This window comes from Geotrypetes seraphini, chromosome 7 (genome assembly GCF_902459505.1).
Source record: "Geotrypetes seraphini chromosome 7, aGeoSer1.1, whole genome shotgun sequence".
NCBI classification, from domain to species: domain Eukaryota; kingdom Metazoa; phylum Chordata; class Amphibia; order Gymnophiona; family Dermophiidae; genus Geotrypetes; species Geotrypetes seraphini.
In genome coordinates, this window is record NC_047090.1 from 10,557,935 (window position 1) to 10,577,575 (window position 19,641).

At 46.5% G+C, this 19,641-nt stretch overlaps 1 protein-coding gene across 3 annotated transcripts in view; it reads left to right on the plus strand.

Moving 5' to 3' along the window:
- Positions 1 to 19,641, plus strand: part of AEBP2 (AE binding protein 2) — a 95,912-nt gene that overhangs the window by 12,521 nt on the left and 63,750 nt on the right. For all 3 annotated transcript variants that reach the window (XM_033953483.1, XM_033953484.1, XM_033953485.1), the window contains exons 2-3: positions 8,396 to 8,603; positions 10,365 to 10,472. In XM_033953483.1, the coding sequence (XP_033809374.1) occupies positions 8,396 to 8,603; positions 10,365 to 10,472 (316 nt within the window). The remainder of the gene's footprint in view (positions 1 to 8,395; positions 8,604 to 10,364; positions 10,473 to 19,641) is intronic.

Genomic DNA, 19,641 nt, shown 5'->3' on the forward strand with positions numbered 1-19,641 from the left:
ATGCGATGTGTCCCATTTCAGTGGAGAATAGGCCTGATAATAGGGCAGAATTTATGAGTTTGGTAAGAGATGTGATGGCCTGTGCAGGGATTTTCTCAAATAGGTAGGAGGGAAATGGGTCCAGGATGCAGTTGCATGATTTTAACTTGAGGCAGAGTTTAAGGGTCTGAGAATCAGATATGAGCTCGAAGACAGTCCAGGATCTGTCGGCAGGGATGGGGTTGAGAGCAGCTAGGGTGGGGTTGGGTTCGGGGGGCACCAGAGAATTGTAGGAGATTGCGGGCGGGAAGGAGCGCCTTAAGGTAGAGATCTTATCATTATCTTATCTTTCATCAGCCCCTGGAAGGGAAGGCTCTTTCACTCCATCCCTTGGTTTCCCGTTTCATGAAGGGTCTTTTGAATGTTCATCCTCCCCTCAAACCGCCTCTTGTGGTTTGGGATCTTAATGTGGTTCTAGCTCAACTGATGAAATCTCCATTTGAGCCTATGGATAAGTGCCATCTTAAGTTTCTCACTTGGAAAGTGATCTTCCTACTTGCTCTCACTTCTGCTCGGAGGGTTAGCGGACCCACCTTTCACTGTATTCCATCATGACAAGGTGGTTCTCTGCACTCACCCGAAGTTTTTGCCTAAGGTGGTATCTGATTTTCATCTCAACCAGTCCATTGTCCTGCCTGTGTTCTTTCCCAAGCCCCACTCTCATCCTGGAGAGGTGGCGCTCCACACTCTTGACTGCAAGAGGGCGTTGGCTTTTTATCTACAACGCACTCAGTCTCATTGGACAGTTTCACAATTATTTTTGTCCTTTGACCCTAATAGGTTGGGACGCCCAGTTTCCAAGCGCACCTTGTCCAACTGGTTAGCTGCTTGTATTTCTTTCTGCTACGCTCAGGCTGGTCTCGCGTTGCATGGTCGAGTTACGGGGCATAAAGTCCGAGCGATGGCAGCTTCGGTAGCTTTCCTCAGGTCTACGCTTATTGAGGAGATCTGCAAGGCTGCCACATGGTCTTCGGTTCATACTTTCACCTCCCACTACTGCCTGGATACACTGTCCAGGAGCGATGGCCGGTTCGGCCAATCTGTTTTACGTAATCTATTTTCTTAAATTGCCAACTTCCCTCCGCCCTCTCGTATTAGCTTGGAGGTCACCCACATGTGAGAATATCATGCCTGCTTGTCCTGGGATAAAGCACAGTTACTTACCGTAACAGGTGTTATCCAGGGACAGCAGGCATATATTCTCACAACCCGCCCACCTCCCCGGGGTTGGCTTCTTTGCTGGATATGTGAACTGGAGACCACGAGGAGGGGATGCGCCCTCTAGTGTAGCAGGAGGCACGCATGCGTGGTGCAGCACAGCAAGCTTGAATCTTCAATCAAGTTTGCTTGAAATGCTGTCCGCATCGGGGCTCCGTAGATGACGTCACCCACATGTGAGAATATATGCCTGCTGTCCCTGGATAACACCTGTTACGGTAAGTAACTGTGCTTTCTTGCCTCTCAGTTCTTCATCTATTGCTTCTGTTTGCCCGGGTGGGCGGTAGTATAGCCCCATCTTTATCTCGGTTCCCTTTCTTCCTGGTATTTTAACCCATATTGATTCCAGTTGGCCATTAGTTGTTGGTGCGTCCACTCCGATCGATTGAATTGTATCCGATCGATTGAATTGTATCCGTTACGTAAAGTGCTATTCCTCCTCCTTTCTGATGTGTCCTGTCTCTTCGGTAGAGCTTGTACCCTGGTAGTGCTGTGTCCCATTTGTTGTCCTCGTTCCACCATGTTTCCGTGATTGCTATGATGTCTAGATTCTCTTCTTTGGCCCTGATTTCTAGTTCCCCTGTTTTGTTCGTCAGGCTTCTTGCATTAGCGTACATACAGTTTAAGTCTCGATAGTTTTGTTTTCTTGTTGGTTTCCCTTGCGATTCATTATTATTTCCGTCCCCTTCTCGTTCTGCAGACTTTTGCTTATTGTCTCTCTTAGAACATAAGAACATAAGCAATGCCTCTGCTGGGTCAGACCTGAGGTCCATCATGCCCAGCAGTCCGCTCACGCGGCGGCCCAACAGGTCCAGGACCTGTGCAGTAATCCTCTATTTATACCCCTCTATCCCCTTTTCCAGCAGGAAATTGTCCAATCCTTTCTTAAACCCCTGTACTGTACTCTGCCCTATTACTCCCTCTGGAAGCGCATTCCAGGTGTCCACCACTCGTTGGGTAAAGAAGAACTTCCTAGCATTCGTTTTAAATCTGTCCCCTTTCAACTTTTCCAAGTGTCCTCTTGTTCTTTTATTTTTCGAAAGTTTGAAGAATCTGTCCTTCTCTACTCTCTCTATGCCCTTCATGATTTTATAAGTCTCTATCATATCCCCTCTAAGTCTCCTCTTCTCCAGGGAAAAGAGACCCAGTTTCTCCAATCTCTCAGCGTATGAGAGGTTTTCCATCCCTTTTATCAAGCGTGTCGCTCTCCTCTGAACCCTCTCGAGTAACGCCATATCCTTCCTAAGGTACGGAGACCAATATTGGACGCAGTATTCCAGATGCGGGCGCACCATCGCCCGATACAATGGCAGGATAACTTCTTTTGTCCTTGTTGTAATACCCTTCTTGATTATGCCTAGCATTCTATTTGCTTTCTTAGCGGCTGTTGCGCACTGTGCCGTCGGCTTCATTGTCATGTCCACCATTACCCCCAAGTCCCTTTCTTGGTTGCTCTCATTCAATAATATCCCTCCCATCGTATAGTTGTACCTCGGGTTTCTGTTTCCAACATGCAATACTTTACATTTCTCAACGTTGAACTTCATCTGCCATCTCGCCGCCCATTCCCCCAATTTGTTCAAGTCCCTTTGCAATTCTTCGCATTCCTCTTTAGTCCCAGCTCCACTAAATAGTTTTGTATCGTCCGCAAATTTTATTATCTCACACTTCGTGCCTGTTTCTAGATCATTTATGAATATATTAAATAGCAGCGGCCCTAGCACTGAGCCCTGCGGAACACCACTCGTGACCCCCATCCAGTCCGAGTAGTGGCCCTTCACCCCTACCCTCTGTTTCCTACCCGCCAACCAGTTTCTGATCCATCTATGTACGTCTTCCTCCTGTGGGGCGTGGTGTGTTTCTTCATTACGTTCATTTTCTTCTTCTTGCCCCTTATTGACTTCCCCATGTAGTAGATTCCTCCTATCCCTTTCCTGATTTGTCTGGCTCCACCGGTATTTCGTTGTTTGTTTGATGTTGTTGGTGTCTTCCCTGCACTTTCCCCACTCAGTATCCTTTCGGGATACTGTCTTCCGAATCATCAACACCTGGTCAACTGTCGGCTTTCCCCTTCCTCTCAGTTTAAAACTTGCTCTATTCCTATCTTGACATTGTTTGCTAGTAGTCTAGTTCCCGCTGTGCTCAAGTGTAGTCCATCTCTCCTGTAGAGCTTATTCTTGCCCCAGAACGTTGTCCAGTTCCTCACGAAGTGAAATCCCTCTTCTTCACACCATCTCCTCAGCCAAGCATTTATTGATTGTAGTTCTGTCTGCCTCTTCACATCAGCCCTCGGTACTGGTAGGATCTCTGAGAACGCTATCCTCTGTGTCCTCATCTTCAGCTTCCTTCCCAAGATCATGAACTGTTCGGTGAGTGCCTTCCTGCTGTAGTCTCTCCTGGCGACATCATTCGTCTCGACATGGACTATCACTGCCGTCTCTTCCGTCTCTGCTCCCTCTAGGATCCTTTCAATTCTGTCGATAATGTCCTTGGTTCTTGCTCCTGAGAGACAGGTCACTAGCTGATCCTCTCTCCCTCCTGCTATGTGACTGTCTACCTGTCTTAAGATCGAGTCTCCCACCAGGATTGCAGATTTCCCTTCTTTCAGTCTCCGCTGTGGTCGCAGATCAGTGTCCTTGGTGGTTCTCATTTCTGGATTATCTGAAATTATCAGAAGCAATTAAGGAAATATCAAAGTATCAAGAGACAAAGATTTTGGACCAACTATTTTGAGGCCCTCGGTATTATAAAGAATGATTCTTTATGGAAAATTTGTGCCTTAAGTGTCCGGTGGTCACGTCCGCATCCTCCTTCAGCTCTCAGCTACTCCAGCACCGGACCCATGCACAAGCTGCACTGCTTCCAATGGTTACCTTACGTTCTGGAACGTTGCCCGCCTCACTACTGTAACCTCACACAAGCTTGGGGGGCTTGGTCTCCGTCCTCAAGGTCTTTGGTCCACACGGATCGTCTGTGTTACATCAATCACCTTCACACTCTGAGCGCTCTTCAATGCTCTCCCTCTTTGCCAAGCAATTCTTCAGATTTGGAATTGGGCAGACCTTCACGACATCTTCCTGACAGCGAAATTGTCTGGTGGCTCCTTTACTCGCCTCTTCTTCATATTTTTTCTCAGTGGGAGACTCTTCTGATGGATCTCTTTGCGTCTCTCACTACCACTGCCTCAGTTCTGCTCCGAGATATACTCTCATCACCAACTGTAGGCAGATACTTCAGTTCCTCTATGCATTTCCTCCATTCCTTCTTATGATATTTGTCGCATTCAACCAGGAACATGCCACCCTCATTCTAATAGCTCATCGGTGACCCGGTACCTTTGGTTCTCCCTTCTTCTTCAACTCAGTAGCAGGGAGCTTTTTCTTCTACCTGTATTTTCCTCTCTGTTTTCACAGAGTCAAGGGCCTCTCCTTCACTACTTGCAGTCTATGCACTTGGCTATCCTACTGTCAGAAATGCACTTGCTTTCTGTTTGATCTACCTCTCATCACAAGGAGCTTCAGTCTACCTCCTTGTGTTCACTTTTGAATTATCTCTTCCACTTCTCTGCCTCAGGCCTCAACTCTTGCATTCAAGTCCATCACAGTACAATTGCTGCCTTTCATCAGCCTATTGAAGAGAAAACCCTTTCGCCTCATCCTGTGGTTTCCAGATTTATGAAAGGACTTTTCAGTGTCAAACCACCTCTCAAGCCTCCTCCAGTGGTTTGGGATTTCAATGTTGTTCTTGCTCAATTGATGAAGCCTCCCTTTGAACCAATAGATTTGGCTCATCTTCAATATCTCACTTGAAAAGTGGTTTTTCTCATTGCTCTTACGTCTGCTTGCAGGGTCAGCGAGCTCCAAGCTTTGGTAGCAGACCCACCTTTTCACAGTATTCCATCATGACAAAGTGGTCCTCTGTACTCATCCTAAATTCTTACCTAAAGTGGTTTCACAATTTCATCTCAACCAATCGATTGTACTTCCAGTGTTTTTTCCAAAGCCTCATTCTCATCCTGGAGAAACAGCTCTGCATACTCTGGCCTGTAAGCGTGCTTTGGCTTTCTACTTGCAACGCACTCAACCACATTGATCTGCTCCTCAACTTTTTGTCTCCTTTGATCCAAACAAGTTGGGACATCCAATTTTCAAGCGCACCATCTCCAACTGGTTAGCGGCTTGTATCTCTTTCTTGCATGCTCAGGCTGGACTGCTTCTACAGAGTCGAATCACAGCCCACAAAGTCAAAGCCATGGCAGCTTCAGTATCTTTCCTTAGATCTACTCCTGTTGAGGAAATCTGCAAAGCTGCCACTTGGTCCTCAGTTCATACTTTCACCTCTCATTATTATCTGAATATTTTTTCCAGACGGGATGGCCATTTCAGCCAGGCAGTATTACAAAATTTATTTTCCTGAATTGCCAACACTCCCACCATCCCATTCTGGTTAGCTTGGAGGTCATTATTATAGTTCATATGTTAGATAATTACAGTGCTATATTGAAATTATATTTATGATACATTTTTATGCACTTATGGTTTGATTTGAAAATGAATAAAGATTAAAAAAAAAAAAGAGAATTAGCTGCCTGCTGTCCCTGGATAACACCTGTTACGGTAAGTAACTGTGCTTTTTGTTCTCATAGACATACCAAACAGAATAGTATCATATGACAATGCTACATGGTTTTCTAATAGACAATTTATTTGAGACCAAATTGATTTCCAAAAGGTCATAATACAGGGACAGTAAAAAATTAAGTGATCCAATGTTCCCGCTTCCAGATTACAATGCCAGCATCTATTAGACTTAGAGCTATCTAACTTCTCTAAATGAACTGGGGTCCAAAAAGCTCTATGTAACAAAAAGAACCAAGTTTGTCTCATAGATGCAGACACTGTACATCTCATTCTCCAAGACCAAATTCGTGGCCATTGAGATGCAGAAATTTGATGCTTGATCTCAATGCTCCAAATGTCTCTAAGACCAGTCTTTGGTTTTTTATTCATATATCCAGATATTAATTTATACCACTGTGCGGCCTGATGTCCCAGGAAGTCCGCCTGAAAGCATAGGAACTCCAGACTATACTGATTATTAAGATTCTTCCATTCAGGGAACCCCACCTGAATAGCCTGCTTCAATTGCAACCATTTAAAACTTTGTGATACATTAATGGGTGCTAGAATATATGTGTTTGTGTATCTGTGTTTATTTCTTTCTCTCTCTCTCCATAGCCGCTTTCTGTATTTCTGTCTTTATTTTTCCTCGGCTGTCCACCCATTCTTCCTTCCTTTTACCTTCCCTGTGTCCACCACCACCCCTTCACTGCTCCCCTTATCCAGCAGCAGCCCTTCTCCCTTTCTTTTTTTATCTCCCCTCTGTCCAGCAGCACCTCTTTCCTGTCCAGCAGTAGGCCTCCCTTCCTTTTTCTTCCCTCCCCCCCCCCCGTCTCTTCCCCTGTCCATCTGCACCTCTTTCCTGTCCCCCTGTCCAGCAGTAGGCCTCCAATTTGGCTTTTTATTTTTTTTTTCTCTGACTGGTTGTACCTCCATGTTCTACTATTGTGAGTAGCTGTAATTTCATGATACCCTTCCGGTAGCATGGTTCCCCCTATTAATCCCTATAATTCTTGTGTTACATTGTATATTCTTTTAATTCTCCGCATATCTCATTGGAGTAGGGCTTTCTTATTATTTCTTTGCACGTAACTCACTTGCGATTTGCATGACGGCTTTGCTTGAATGAACCTTGGTACACCAATTATTTTGTAGCTTTTCCATGCCCTGCTGGTACCCCGGTTGTTCTGGCATACCACAGTAACTCGTCCAGGCCTCCCTTCCTTTTTCTCCCCCTCCCCCCCCCCCCCCCCCCCCCGTCTGTTCCCCTATCCAGCAGCACCCCTTACCTCGCATCTGGCCTCTGCTGACAGCTGCTGCGGCCTGCAGCCTCCGCCTAAGCGCACATGCGCACTCCTACCTGCGGGGCCCTACAGCGCACGGAAAATGGAACACGCAGGTGGGAGTGCGCATGCACGCTTAGGCTTTTATTATATTAGATGATGATATTGGATCACAGAAGATGAAGAATATTCTGGAAGACCAACTCAAGTGACAATTCTAGAATATACGGGTGTGCTATTCATTCCATGATCTTGGATGATTTAAGAATATCTGCTAAAAAGATAGCAAAGACCCTAAAGATATCCCGAGAATGAGTAGGTTGTATTATTCACAAAATTTTAGACATGACAAAGCTCTCAGCCAAATGAGTTCCCAAATGTCTCAATGCTGACCAGAAGTGTGATCAAATGGTTACCTTATTATCTATTTTGGAACGATTTTGATGGGATCTTGTGGAAATTTTGAACCATCTCATAACTGTGGATGAAACTTGGATATACATATATAGATATATGATCCAGATACAAAAAAAACAATCCAAAGATTGGAGACACAGTAGTTCTCCATATCTCAAGAAGTTCGACACAGAAGTCATCAAATAAGGTCTTACTTAGTAACATAGTAAATGATGGCAGTCTTCTAGGACAAAGATGACATATTGCTTGTAGATTACTTGGGAAAGGGTACAATCATCACAGCAAAGTACTGCATTGCACTTCTCTTCAAATTAAAGCAGCAACTGTTCTCCAAACACTGAGGCAACTTTTTGAAATAAATCTTGTTTTTTTAAGACAATATTGCTCTTCACAGGGCAGCCATTACAGAGCAGAAATTGGCAGATTTTCACGTTGACATCCTGAAACACCCAGCCTACTCATCTGATTTGGCCCCTTTGGGCTACTACCTCTTTCCTAACCTCAAGAAACATCTCAGGGGAAGAACGCTTTCAAGCACTGAGGATGCCACGTTAGCTGCTGACAATTGGTTTGCAGCGCAACCAAAATAATATTTCTTGTATGGGTTAAAGAAATTGAACAGTCATAAGTGTGTGGAACTCAGTGGTGAATATGTAGAGTAAATAGCTTATTTTCTTTACAAAGCCTAAAGACTTAACACCCCCTCATAATCTGTAGGAAACTTATTTGGAAAAGTAGCTCTCCATAAGTACATCTTTAAAGGAAGAGAACTGTGCTGTTTTAACTTTGTTTGATAATACATCTTTATTTCTTTGGTAGCATAAGCAGCACTCTGATGGATGTGGACAGTACCATTTCCAGTGGTCGTTCAACACCAGCTATGATGAATGGCCAGGGAATCGCAACTTCTTCAACAAAAAGTATTTCTTACAGTTGTTGTTGGGACCAGTGCCAAATCTGTTTCAACTCTAGCCCTGATCTGGCAGATCACATTCGTTCCATACATGTAGATGGTCAGCGAGGAGGGGTATGTGACTTTAGGATTCATATCCTAATTGTTTTGCTTGAAAGACTTTGAATTACTTGTTCTATGAGCTTAGTGCCAACCTGATGTTACTGTTAATACCATGTTTCCCCGAAAATAAGACACTGTCTTATATTAATTGTGGGCCCAAAAAAGGCACTAGGTCTTATTTTCGGGGAGGTCTTATTTTTTTCCATGTACAATGATTATCTCTCCCTTCCCCTCCTCCTATTCTTCCTATTTCCTTTCTCTCTCCCACATTTGCAGCATCTTTCCTCCCCTCTCACCCATCCCCTTGTACAGTATTTTTCTATTCCTCCCCCCTCCCTCCTATCCCCCTGTGCAGCAGAACCCTTGCAGCCAATATTTCTCCCTCTCCTCGTGCAGCAGAACCCTTGCAGCTTCTATCCCTCCCTCCTTCCCATCCTTTGTGCAGCAGAATCCTTGCAGTTTAAATCCATCCTTTTCTACCATCCCCCCACGGAGCATTTTTTTAAATCCCTCCCATCCCCCGCCACACCCCCCCTTCTCCCTGCTGACTCTTTCATCTCTCCCACCTATCCGAACCCCGACTGCGAGACCGAAATACAGTACTTATAACAAACCGCATCGTCAACAGCACAGGCCCCATCGCGGCTTTCTCATGCCCGGGCGGTCCTCTGCCACGTTGCTGATAACATCATCAGCATTGCGGCAGAGGAACGCCCGAGCGTGAGAAAGCCGCAATGGGGCCTGTGCTGCTGACGATGTGGTTTGTTATAAGGTACTGTATTTCGGTCTCGCCGCTGGCGACTAGGGCTTATTTTCGTGGGTAGGGCTTATATTAAGACTGACCCTCAAATCATGCTAGGGCTTATTTTCGTGGGTAGGTCTTATTTTCAGAGAAACACGGTAGTTTGGCTTTCTTTAAGTGATTCTTTCTGTGCTAAAATTGTTGCTAACAGACTTGGCATTAAAACATTCTGAATTTTATTATTTAATGTCAAAGCGTAAGGCAAAATCTCGTTGGTCTGTGCCATAGCAAATACTGTATATAACAACCCAAAAAAGAGACTTAACAATACTAGATTACCTTTCCTGACTATGGTATTTACTCTCATTACAAGATTTAAAAAAAATAAAATAACCAAAATTTAGCTTTTATTTAATCATTCATATCCTTCATTCTGTTAATAGCTCAAGGACATTCCACACCCCGCATACATAGCGTCAATTCAGGCCAATATCAACCAGTTATGGCTTCGGTATCTGCCAAATTTTGACTTAAGATTCACTTTTGGGTGAAATAAAATGGTTTTGGTTGCCTTCTAACTTCAAATAGATTTAGTAGTTGTTAAAATATGTCCATGCTTATTCAATTTAGGTGATTAAGTACCGTTCTGCTTCACGTTAAACTTATTATAAATGGAGAAAAAGTTATGTACTAGAGCAGGGATCTCAAAGTCCCTCCTTGAGGGCCGCAATCCAGTTGGTTTTTCAGGATTTCCCCAATGAATATGCATTGAAAGCAGTGCATGCACATAGATCTCATGCATATTCATTGGGGAAATCCTGAAAACCCGACAGGATTGCGGCCCTCAAGGAGGGACTTTGAGACCCCTGTACTAGAGTGTATGCTTTTATAATCTGGTAGTACTGTTTAAAGCACAGGTATGAAATACTTAATTGGTGGTAATGCATGTGGAATCTTGAATATTACTGAAAATAGAAATTTTTCTTAAACATTGAGATTTAATTATTCTTTTGTTTTATGCTTTACACCAGGTATTTGTTTGCCTGTGGAAAGGATGCAAAGTGTATAATACACCATCGACCAGTCAAAGCTGGTTACAAAGACACATGTTAACACATAGTGGAGACAAGCCTTTCAAGGTAAAATTGTGTTACGTCGGATTTTCTAAATGTTAGGCTTAATGTGCTAAATGTCCCTTTCCCTCCATAAGCACAAAATGGAAAATCCTCTTAGTACAGACACTCCAAACCCTTTTGGTTGTGGGAATCTCTCTTTAACTTTCCAAAGTTCAAAGACTCCCAGATCATTCCCCACATTCTTCATGGACCCCTTTTCCTCAAAAAGTAAGCTTTACCCCACTAGCTCTCTTTTTCTGCTTTTCTCTTCCTGTCTCATAAAACAAAGGCCATATGGTCTTTATCTGCTTTCATATTTCTATCCATGCCATATACTATCCCTTCTTCTCCCTTAGAGATCCAGTGTACTTGTTTCAAGCTTTCTTGAATTCAGATACATCGTTTGTGCCTACCACCTCCACCATTTTCTGAGGTTACTTCTGGGTGTCTCCCCTTATCACTTTCATCCTTCGCTCCCTCATTCCAGAATTTCCTTTCAACTGCATTTATGCCACATAGGTATTTTAATGTTTCTCAATCAATAAATCGTAGTGACAGTAGAATAAACAATTAACAAAAGAAATGTCACCCACCAGCAGTGGACTCAATTTCTCAGATCTAACATTCAACAAATCAGTGGAGAAAAGGCCTCAAGTATTATAGCACATAGCAATCATTGATGATTTTAAAGCTCATATTGTTTTTATCATTGGCAAAAAACTCACACCACAAAAAATGTCACAAAAAAATCTCTGCTGTAGCACTCCTTATCAGCAACGTTCAAACCACAGCGACAGGCAAAGCGTTCTTCCTCCTACAAGATCTTGTTTGACCAACAATGAAATGGTTTCTTCAGGGATTCAAACTTTAAAGTCCACTTCCATCTGGATAACAACTGAGCATATAAAGCTCCAATTTAACGTGCACAAGACAGCGCAGTGCAGAAATAGAGAGCAGCGGAACTACTTCTGGAAAAACCCCTTCCTGGGTAAAGATGGCCAAAAAAACAAACTTTATGTAACAGGACAGAGAGTTCTGGTGCCAAAACTAAGTTTTTTTTTCTTTTTTCTATCTTTCATTTTATTTTGGGCTTTTTTGAAGTGATTAAAAGTTATAAAATTGAATAAAATAGCTTTTCTGCTGTGCACAGTAGTGGGTTCTAGATTTTTTTTAGATCCTGACATTCTTTTGTGGTGTGAGTTTTTTGCCAATGATAAAAACATGAACTTTAAAATCATCAATGATTACTATCTGCTATAATACTTGAGGCTTTTTCTCCACCGATTTGTTGAAAGTTAGATCTGAGAAATTGAATCCACTGCTATTGAGTGACATTTCTTTTGTTAATTGTTTATTTTAATGTTTCTCTCATATCTTCCCTCTCCCGCTGTTTCTCCAAAATATACATATTGAGATCTTTGTCCCCATACAACTTACAATGAAGACCACTGACCATTTTAGTAGCCTTACTCTGGTCTGACTCCATCCTGTTTTTATCTTTTTGAAGGTGCAGTCTCCAGAATTATACTCAATATTCTAAATGAGGTCTCACCAGAGTCTTGCATGGGAGCAGCAATACTCCTTTTTCCTACTGACCATGCCTCTCTATGCACCGAAACTTCCTTCTATCTTTTGCTGTTGTCTTTCTTCCCTTTTTGATCATCTTAAGATAATCACATAAGATCACATCCAACTCACACTCCTCTTTTGAGCACGAAAGTTCTTCACCCCCTAAACTGTATCATTCCCTCGGCTTTTTGTAGCTCAAATGCATGACCTTGCATTTCTTAGCATTAAATCTTAGCTGCCAAATTTCAGACCATTCTTCAAGCTTCACTAGGTTTTTCCTCATGTTGTTCACACCATCAGTGGTGTCTATTCTATTGCAGATTTTGGTATCATCTGTAAAGAGTCAAATCTTTCCTGACAGCTCTTCAGCAATATCCCTGGTAGAGAATGACACGGGGACAAACTTCCCCGTCCCACCCCAGGAGTTTTGTCGCTCTCCCTGTCCCTGCCCCATTCCTGTAAGTTCTGCCCTAACCGCACAAGCCTCGGACACTTATAATTTTAAAGTGTTTGAGGCTTCTGAAGATGAGGACAGAGCTTGCAGGAATAAGAACATAAGAAGTTGCCTCCACTGGGTCAGACCAGAGGTCCATCGTGCCCAGCGGCCTGCTCCCACGGCGGCCCATCAGGTCTATGACCTGTGAAATGGTCCCTGACTATTCATATAACCTGTCTCTGCTTGATCACTTCCTCCGGTAGTGCATTCCAAGTGTCCACGACCCTCTGGGTGAAAAAAAACTTCCTTGCATTTGTTTTGAACCTATCTCCCTTCAGGGGCATTCTGAGAAACTGAAGGGAGATAGGTTCAAAACAAATGCAAGGAAGTTTTTTTTCACCCAGAGGGTCGTGGACACTTGGAATGCACTACCGGAGGAAGTGATCAAGCAGAGTACGGTCCAAGGATTCAAACAGGGATTGGACAGATTCCTGACGGATAAAGGGATCGTGGGATACTGAGGGAGGAGCTGGGATGTCCAAGGATTCAAACAGGGATTGGACAGATTCCTGACGGATAAAGGGATCGTGGGATACTGAGGGAGGAGCTGGGATGTAACACAAGTATAGAATGTTAACCAGGCAATGAGTATAAACCAACCAGGTGCAAGACTGGAGGGCTAGGACTTCGATAGGAAGGCAGGACTTAAACGAGATACCAAGGTGGCAAGGGAGCCCCTTCTAGTGATTCAGACAGGTCGTGACCTGTTTGGGCCGCCGCGGGAGCGGACTGCTGGGCAGGATGGACCTATGGTCTGACCGGCAGAGGCACTGCTTATGTTCTTATGTTCTATCTCTACTTCTATCAGTACCCCTCAATCCCCTTATCCTTTAGGAACCTATCTAAACCTTCCTTGAACCCCTGTAGCATGCTCTGGCCTATCACAACCTCCGGAAGCGCATTCCATGTGTCCACCACCCTCTGAGTAAAGAAGAACTTCCTAGCGTTTGTTCTAAACCTGTCCCCTTTCAATTTCTCCGAGTGTCCCCTTGTACTTGTGGTTCCCCACAATCTGAAGAATCTGTCCATGTCCACCTTCTCTATGCCATTCAGGATTTTGAAGGTTTCTATCATGTCCCCTCTAAGTCTCCACTTTTCCAGGGAGAATAGCCCCAGCTTTTCCAACCTGTTAGCATATGAAAAGTTTTCCATACCTCTTACCAATTTAGTCGCTCTTCTCTGGACTCCCTCAAGTATCGCCATGTCCTTTTTGAGGTACGGTGACCAGTACTGGACGCAGTACTCCAGATGCGGGTGCACCATTGCACGATACAGCGGCATGATGACTTCCTTCGTCCTGGTCGTGATACCCTTTTTGATGATACCCAATGGGACAGGGACAGGAAAAGAACTTGCAGAGATGGGGAAAAATTTGTCACCATTTCATTCTCTAATCCCTGGCTCTCAAGCCACTGCACTAAACCTTAGGCTACTCCTTATGCCAGTGTCTCGCAAACTTTTCCAGCTAGCGGCACACTAAAACAAGTGCCCCGGCCAGAAGGCACCCAGAAGCCGACACGATGACGTCACGCACATGCATGACGTCATTGCATCAACGTCCGCGCATTGCCGGAAGCCCGTCTAGCCGCAATCCCGCCATTACAGGGATCTGAGAGACGCCAGCCAGGAGGTGAGTCGGCTGTGCCTGCTGACTTCCTACAGGACGTGCCTCTCACCACGAGAGGCACGTCCTGTAGGCAGGCAGCTGGCGTGGATGACTCTCCTCCTCGCCAGTGTGTCGCAGCACACCAGAAATCTCAGGAGGCACACTGGTGTGCCGCAGCACACAATTTGCGATACACTGCCTTATATAGTTTGACGGAATATTGTGCTTAACCACTAGTGGCCAGCATACAACTGGATATTCAATGCTGGTGTCTGGATATAGCCCAGCATAGAATATTTGGAAATACAGCTGGTGGTGAACATAAAATGCTGATCACCTACTAAATAACTATCCCAATGATCCAATGATTCTGTCTGGTATAGTGTCTTGTTTTGTTTTTTTTTTTGTTATTTTTATTTATAGATTTTTGCATTCTTACAACAATTGAATTGTACATATTATAATCAATTATTACATGACAGTTTTAATTACAAATAATTCATCTTATCATATATAATAAATCCCTCCCCTTTTTTCATGTCTTATTTCCATATAATATACATTCTCCCCCCCACTCTAATATAACTATTACTAATGTGCTATGAAATCTGATCATTAGAATAGCTAGTCAATGGTTCCCAAATTTTCTTAAAATTATGAAGATTTCCTTGTTGCAACGCTAATACTTTTTCCATTTTATATATATATGACAGACCGAATTCCACCAAAATGTATAATTTAATTTGGTATAATCCTTCCAATTTTGAGTAATTTGTTGCATGGCGACCCCTGTCAATATTAATAATAGTTTAATATTATTTACAGAAATCGGACTTTGAGTTCTCATTGCCGTGCCAAATAATATAGTATCATATGAGAGTCCTACATGATTTTCTAATAATTTATTAATTTGGGGCCAGATTAATTTCCAAAAGGCGTTTACACAGGGACAAAAAAAAATTAAATGATCTAAAGTCCCAACTTCTATTTTACAATGCCAGCATCTATTAGATCTAGTGCTATCTATCTTTTGTAAGCGCGTAGGGGTCCATAAAACTCTATGTAACAAAAACATCCATGTTTGACTCATAGATGCTGACCTTGTAGATCTTAATCTCCAGGACCAAAATCGTGTCTTGTATATCATTATAAAACTTAAATTTAAAACTGTAAGATACCGGAAGTCAGTGTTGATCAATGAGGAAAGGAGTCATACAATCCTGTTTCTAGGCATAATATACAACTTTCCTTGTTATCATCAGCAGCAGATTAATTCAGAGACCAGTAAGTTAAGTCCACCTACCAGCAAACAGAGATAGAGAACACAAAGCTGAGCTCACTGGAATTTCAGTGTTCTCTATCTCCGCAGGTGGGTGGATGGTCTCTCTCCTGATCCTGGTTTTATCTGTATGATGGCCTGCATGCAGTAGCTCAGTTTGACTCCGCTAGGCTCACTTCTGCTCCTGTTTTGGCTCTGCTTATTCAGCTGAACAAGGGAATTAGGCTTCCTGGGTGTCTATCAGAGTATAGCTGGTGGTGCCAGCTCCCTACCCATACCCTGACCTCAATATGGTGTTTACCCTGCACTCCAACTCCCACCTCACTTTATAAAAAAAAGAGAGAGAGAGAGAGAACCAAGCAAATCCAGAGGGAGTGCTGTAGTTGGGGGTGTTCTTTTACATCAGTGCTGGCAGCATAAGATCTGGTCAGAGACAGGGGTTATTGGGGCGGAGTCCTTAGCGCGTGCGCCACAAAGAGCTTGGTTTTAAATGCCATGTACCAGGGGTTATTGGGGCGGAGTCCTCAGCGCGCCGCCGCTTTGCGGCGGCGGAAGATCAGGTCAGAGACTGCTGGAGAAAATAAATCACAGTAAAATAGCAAATTAAGACTTGAAACACAGGTAAATAAAACAATAAAATCTTTAAAAACAGTTAGAAATCAAAAGTGACAGAGTGCTGCGTGCGTGAAATACACGGTGTTAGCGTGCGCCGCAAAGAGCTTGGTTTTAAATGCCATGTACCAGGGGTTATTGGGGCGGAGTCCTCAGCGCGCCGCCGCTTCGCGGCGACGGAAGATCAGGTCAGAGACTGCTGACCTTCGGCATCTGTTCTTCTCTCCCCTCCTCCCTCTCTCCACTTCCCTTCAGCATTTGCTCCCCTCTCTCTCCTCCCAACTTCTTTGGGGCATCTGCTCCCCTCTCCCTCTCCACTTCTGTGCGATATCTGCTCCCTTCTCTCCTCCCCATTTCCCGTTGGCATCTGTTCCTCTCTCCTCTTTTCCTCATTGGGCCATCTGCCTTCCTTCCCGCCACCTTTGCAGGTGCTTTTCAGAATCAAAAGTTTTCTTTCTGAGTGGCCCAGATGCCACAGCCTTCTCACAGGTTGCGTGTGACTGCCCCAAAGCTTCTCCTCTGATGCAACTTCCTGTTTCTGCCTGGGCGTCTCACATTATAGGAGAACCTTCAGGGCAGTTGTGCGCAACTTGTGAGAAGGCTGTGGTGTCCGGGCCGCTCGGAGCAAGAAAACTCTGAAAATCACAAGCGAAGGCCCGATGAGGGGAGGAAATGCCTAGACCACGGCGATAGGGAGGGAGGGGGCTGCTGGATCGCGAGGAAGGTTGCTGACCGTTTGGGGTGGAAAAGGAGGCAATGAATGGCCTTGTTCTGTACGTGTGGCTACCAATCTCTTTTTTCACCCTGTTCCTGCGGGGCTACCTGCTGGTAACAGTCACCGTGTCATTCTCTAATCTAATCCTCTCGCTAAGCTAGCTAGCTCCGCCCACTCACAGGAGAGCTAGCTCCGCCCACTCACATCGCTTCAGCGACTTCAGCCGGGCTCCCCCTTAAAAGGCAGGGAGCCGCGGCCAGGAGAGGAGGCAGGCAGGCGAGGGCAGAAGCTACAGGGCTCGCTGCCGATTCCAGCGAGCAGGAGAGGAGAAAGGCGAGGGGGCGCGGTGAGCCAGAGGCGGGCGAGAGCTAGCTCCGCCCACTCACATCGCGTCAGCGACTTCAGCCGGGCTCCCCCTTAAAAGGCAGGGAGCCGCGGCCAGGAGAGGAGGCAGGCAGGCGAGGGCAGAAGCTACAGGGCTCGCTGCCGATTCCAGCGGCAGCGAGCAGGAGAGGAGAAAGGCGAGGGGGCGCGGTGAGCCAGAGGCGGGCGAGAGCTAGCTCCGCCCACTCACATCGCGTCAGCGACTTCAGCGACTTCAGCCGGGCTCCCCCTTAAAAGGCAGGGAGCCGCGGCCAGGAGAGGAGGCAGGCAGGCGAGGGCAGAAGCTACAGGGCTCGCTGCCGATTCCAGCGGCAGCGAGCAGGAGAGGAGAAAGGCGAGGGGGCGCGGTGAGCCAGAGGCGGGCGAGAGCTAGCTCCGCCCACTCACATCGCGTCAGCGACTTCAGCGACTTCAGCCGGGCTCCCCCTTAAAAGGCAGGGAGCCGCGGCCAGGAGAGGAGGCAGGCAGGCGAGGGCAGAAGCTACAGGGCTCGCTGCCGATTCCAGCGGCAGCGAGCAGGAGAGGAGAAAGGCGAGGGGGCGCGGTGAGCCAGAGGCGGGCGAGAGCTAGCTCCGCCCACTCACATCGCGTCAGCGACTTCAGCGACTTCAGCCGGGCTCCCCCTTAAAAGGCAGGGAGCCGCGGCCAGGAGAGGAGGCAGGCAGGCGAGGGCAGAAGCTACAGGGCTCGCTGCCGATTCCAGCGGCAGCGAGCAGGAGAGGAGAAAGGCGAGGGGGCGCGGTGAGCCAGAGGCGGGCGAGAGCTAGCTCCGCCCACTCACATCGCGTCAGCGACTTCAGCGACTTCAGCCGGGCTCCCCCTTAAAAGGCAGGGAGCCGCGGCCAGGAGAGGAGGCAGGCAGGCGAGGGCAGAAGCTACAGGGCTCGCTGCCGATTCCAGCGGCAGCGAGCAGGAGAGGAGAAAGGCGAGGGGGCGCGGTGAGCCAGAGGCGGGCGAGAGCTAGCTCCGCCCACTCACATCGCGTCAGCGACTTCAGCGACTTCAGCCGGGCTCCCCCTTAAAAGGCAGGGAGCCGCGGCCAGGAGAGGAGGCAGGCAGGCGAGGGCAGAAGCTACAGGGCTCGCTGCCGATTCCAGCGGCAGCGAGCAGGAGAGGAGAAAGGCGAGGGGGCGCGGTGAGCCAGAGGCGGGCGAGAGCTAGCTCCGCCCACTCACATCGCGTCAGCGACTTCAGCGACTTCAGCCGGGCTCCCCCTTAAAAGGCAGGGAGCCAACGGCGTGCAGCCGTTCGGCGCGCGGCGAAGGCGAGCGGCAAAGGCGCTCGCCTTAGCGGGAGCGCCTTTGCGGAGGAGCCTTAAGAAGGAGCCAGGAGCACAGGCAGCCCAGTAGAGAAATTCCTGAGGTACATTTTCTCTAATTTATTCGCGATTCATTCTCATTCTCTTTCTCTCTCTTCTCTTACAGAACACAGGAAAGAAAACAGAGAAATGGAGGCTGCAGGAATCCAGCAGGGCTACCCAGTATACTGCATCGAATGTCATATGTATGACTACCTCCCCTTTGGGAGGCGGGCATACATATGCAATCGATGCCAGGAACTGGATAGCCTGAGGAGGGAGGTCGGAAGGCTGCAGGTTAGAGTCCAGGAGCTGGAGGGACTCTGCTCAATAGAGGAACAGTGTGGGGAAACGGAGGAGACTACCAGAGAGAGCCACATCTCAGAACAAGTCAGAGAGCTCGAGAAGTACATAGAGGAGGCCTGGCAGATGGCAGAGGCACAGGACCACCAGCGTATCAGACGGGAACCGGCAGCTGGAGGTCAGGAACCAACAAACACCATGGGAGTGGGACCTAGCGTAGGGTCTGAAAATGCAGATGATGGTACCCAACAGGACCTGGCGGAAGGACCAGCGGAGATCCAGCAGAGCCCGGAGGACACGGACCTGAGACCAGAGAGACATCTGAGGAAGGGGAAATCTGCTGTTGTAGTAGGAGACTCAATCCTGCGAGAAGTGGACAGTCACATTGCCGGAGGAAGGGAGGACCGACTAGTGACATGTCTCCCGGGGGCAAGAACAACGGACGTCATCAGCAGAATTGATAGAATCCTGGAGGGAGCCGAGACAGAGGAGACGGCAGTTGTAATCCACATTGGAACCAACGACGTCAGCAGGAAAAATTTCAACCGGACTACACTGACTGAGCAGTTCAGGATCCTGGGGCGGAAACTGAAGCTGAGATCAAATAGGATAGCCTTCTCGGAGATCCTACCAGTACCGAGAGCAGACGCAAGAAGACAGAGCGAACTACAAGTAATGAACGGATGGCTGAGGAGATGGTGCGAGGAGGAGGGATTCCACTTTGTTCGAAACTGGACGACCTTCTTGGGGAAGAACAAGCTCTACAGGAGAGATGGACTGCACCTGAGCACAGCTGGGACGAGGCAGCTGGCAAGAAACATCCAAAACGCCATAGACCTAGCTTTAAACTGAAGAGAAGGGGAAAGCCGGAAGTCGATCTGGCCTCGACACACCGGACATTGGTATCAAAAAATGATACCGAACAAGGACAT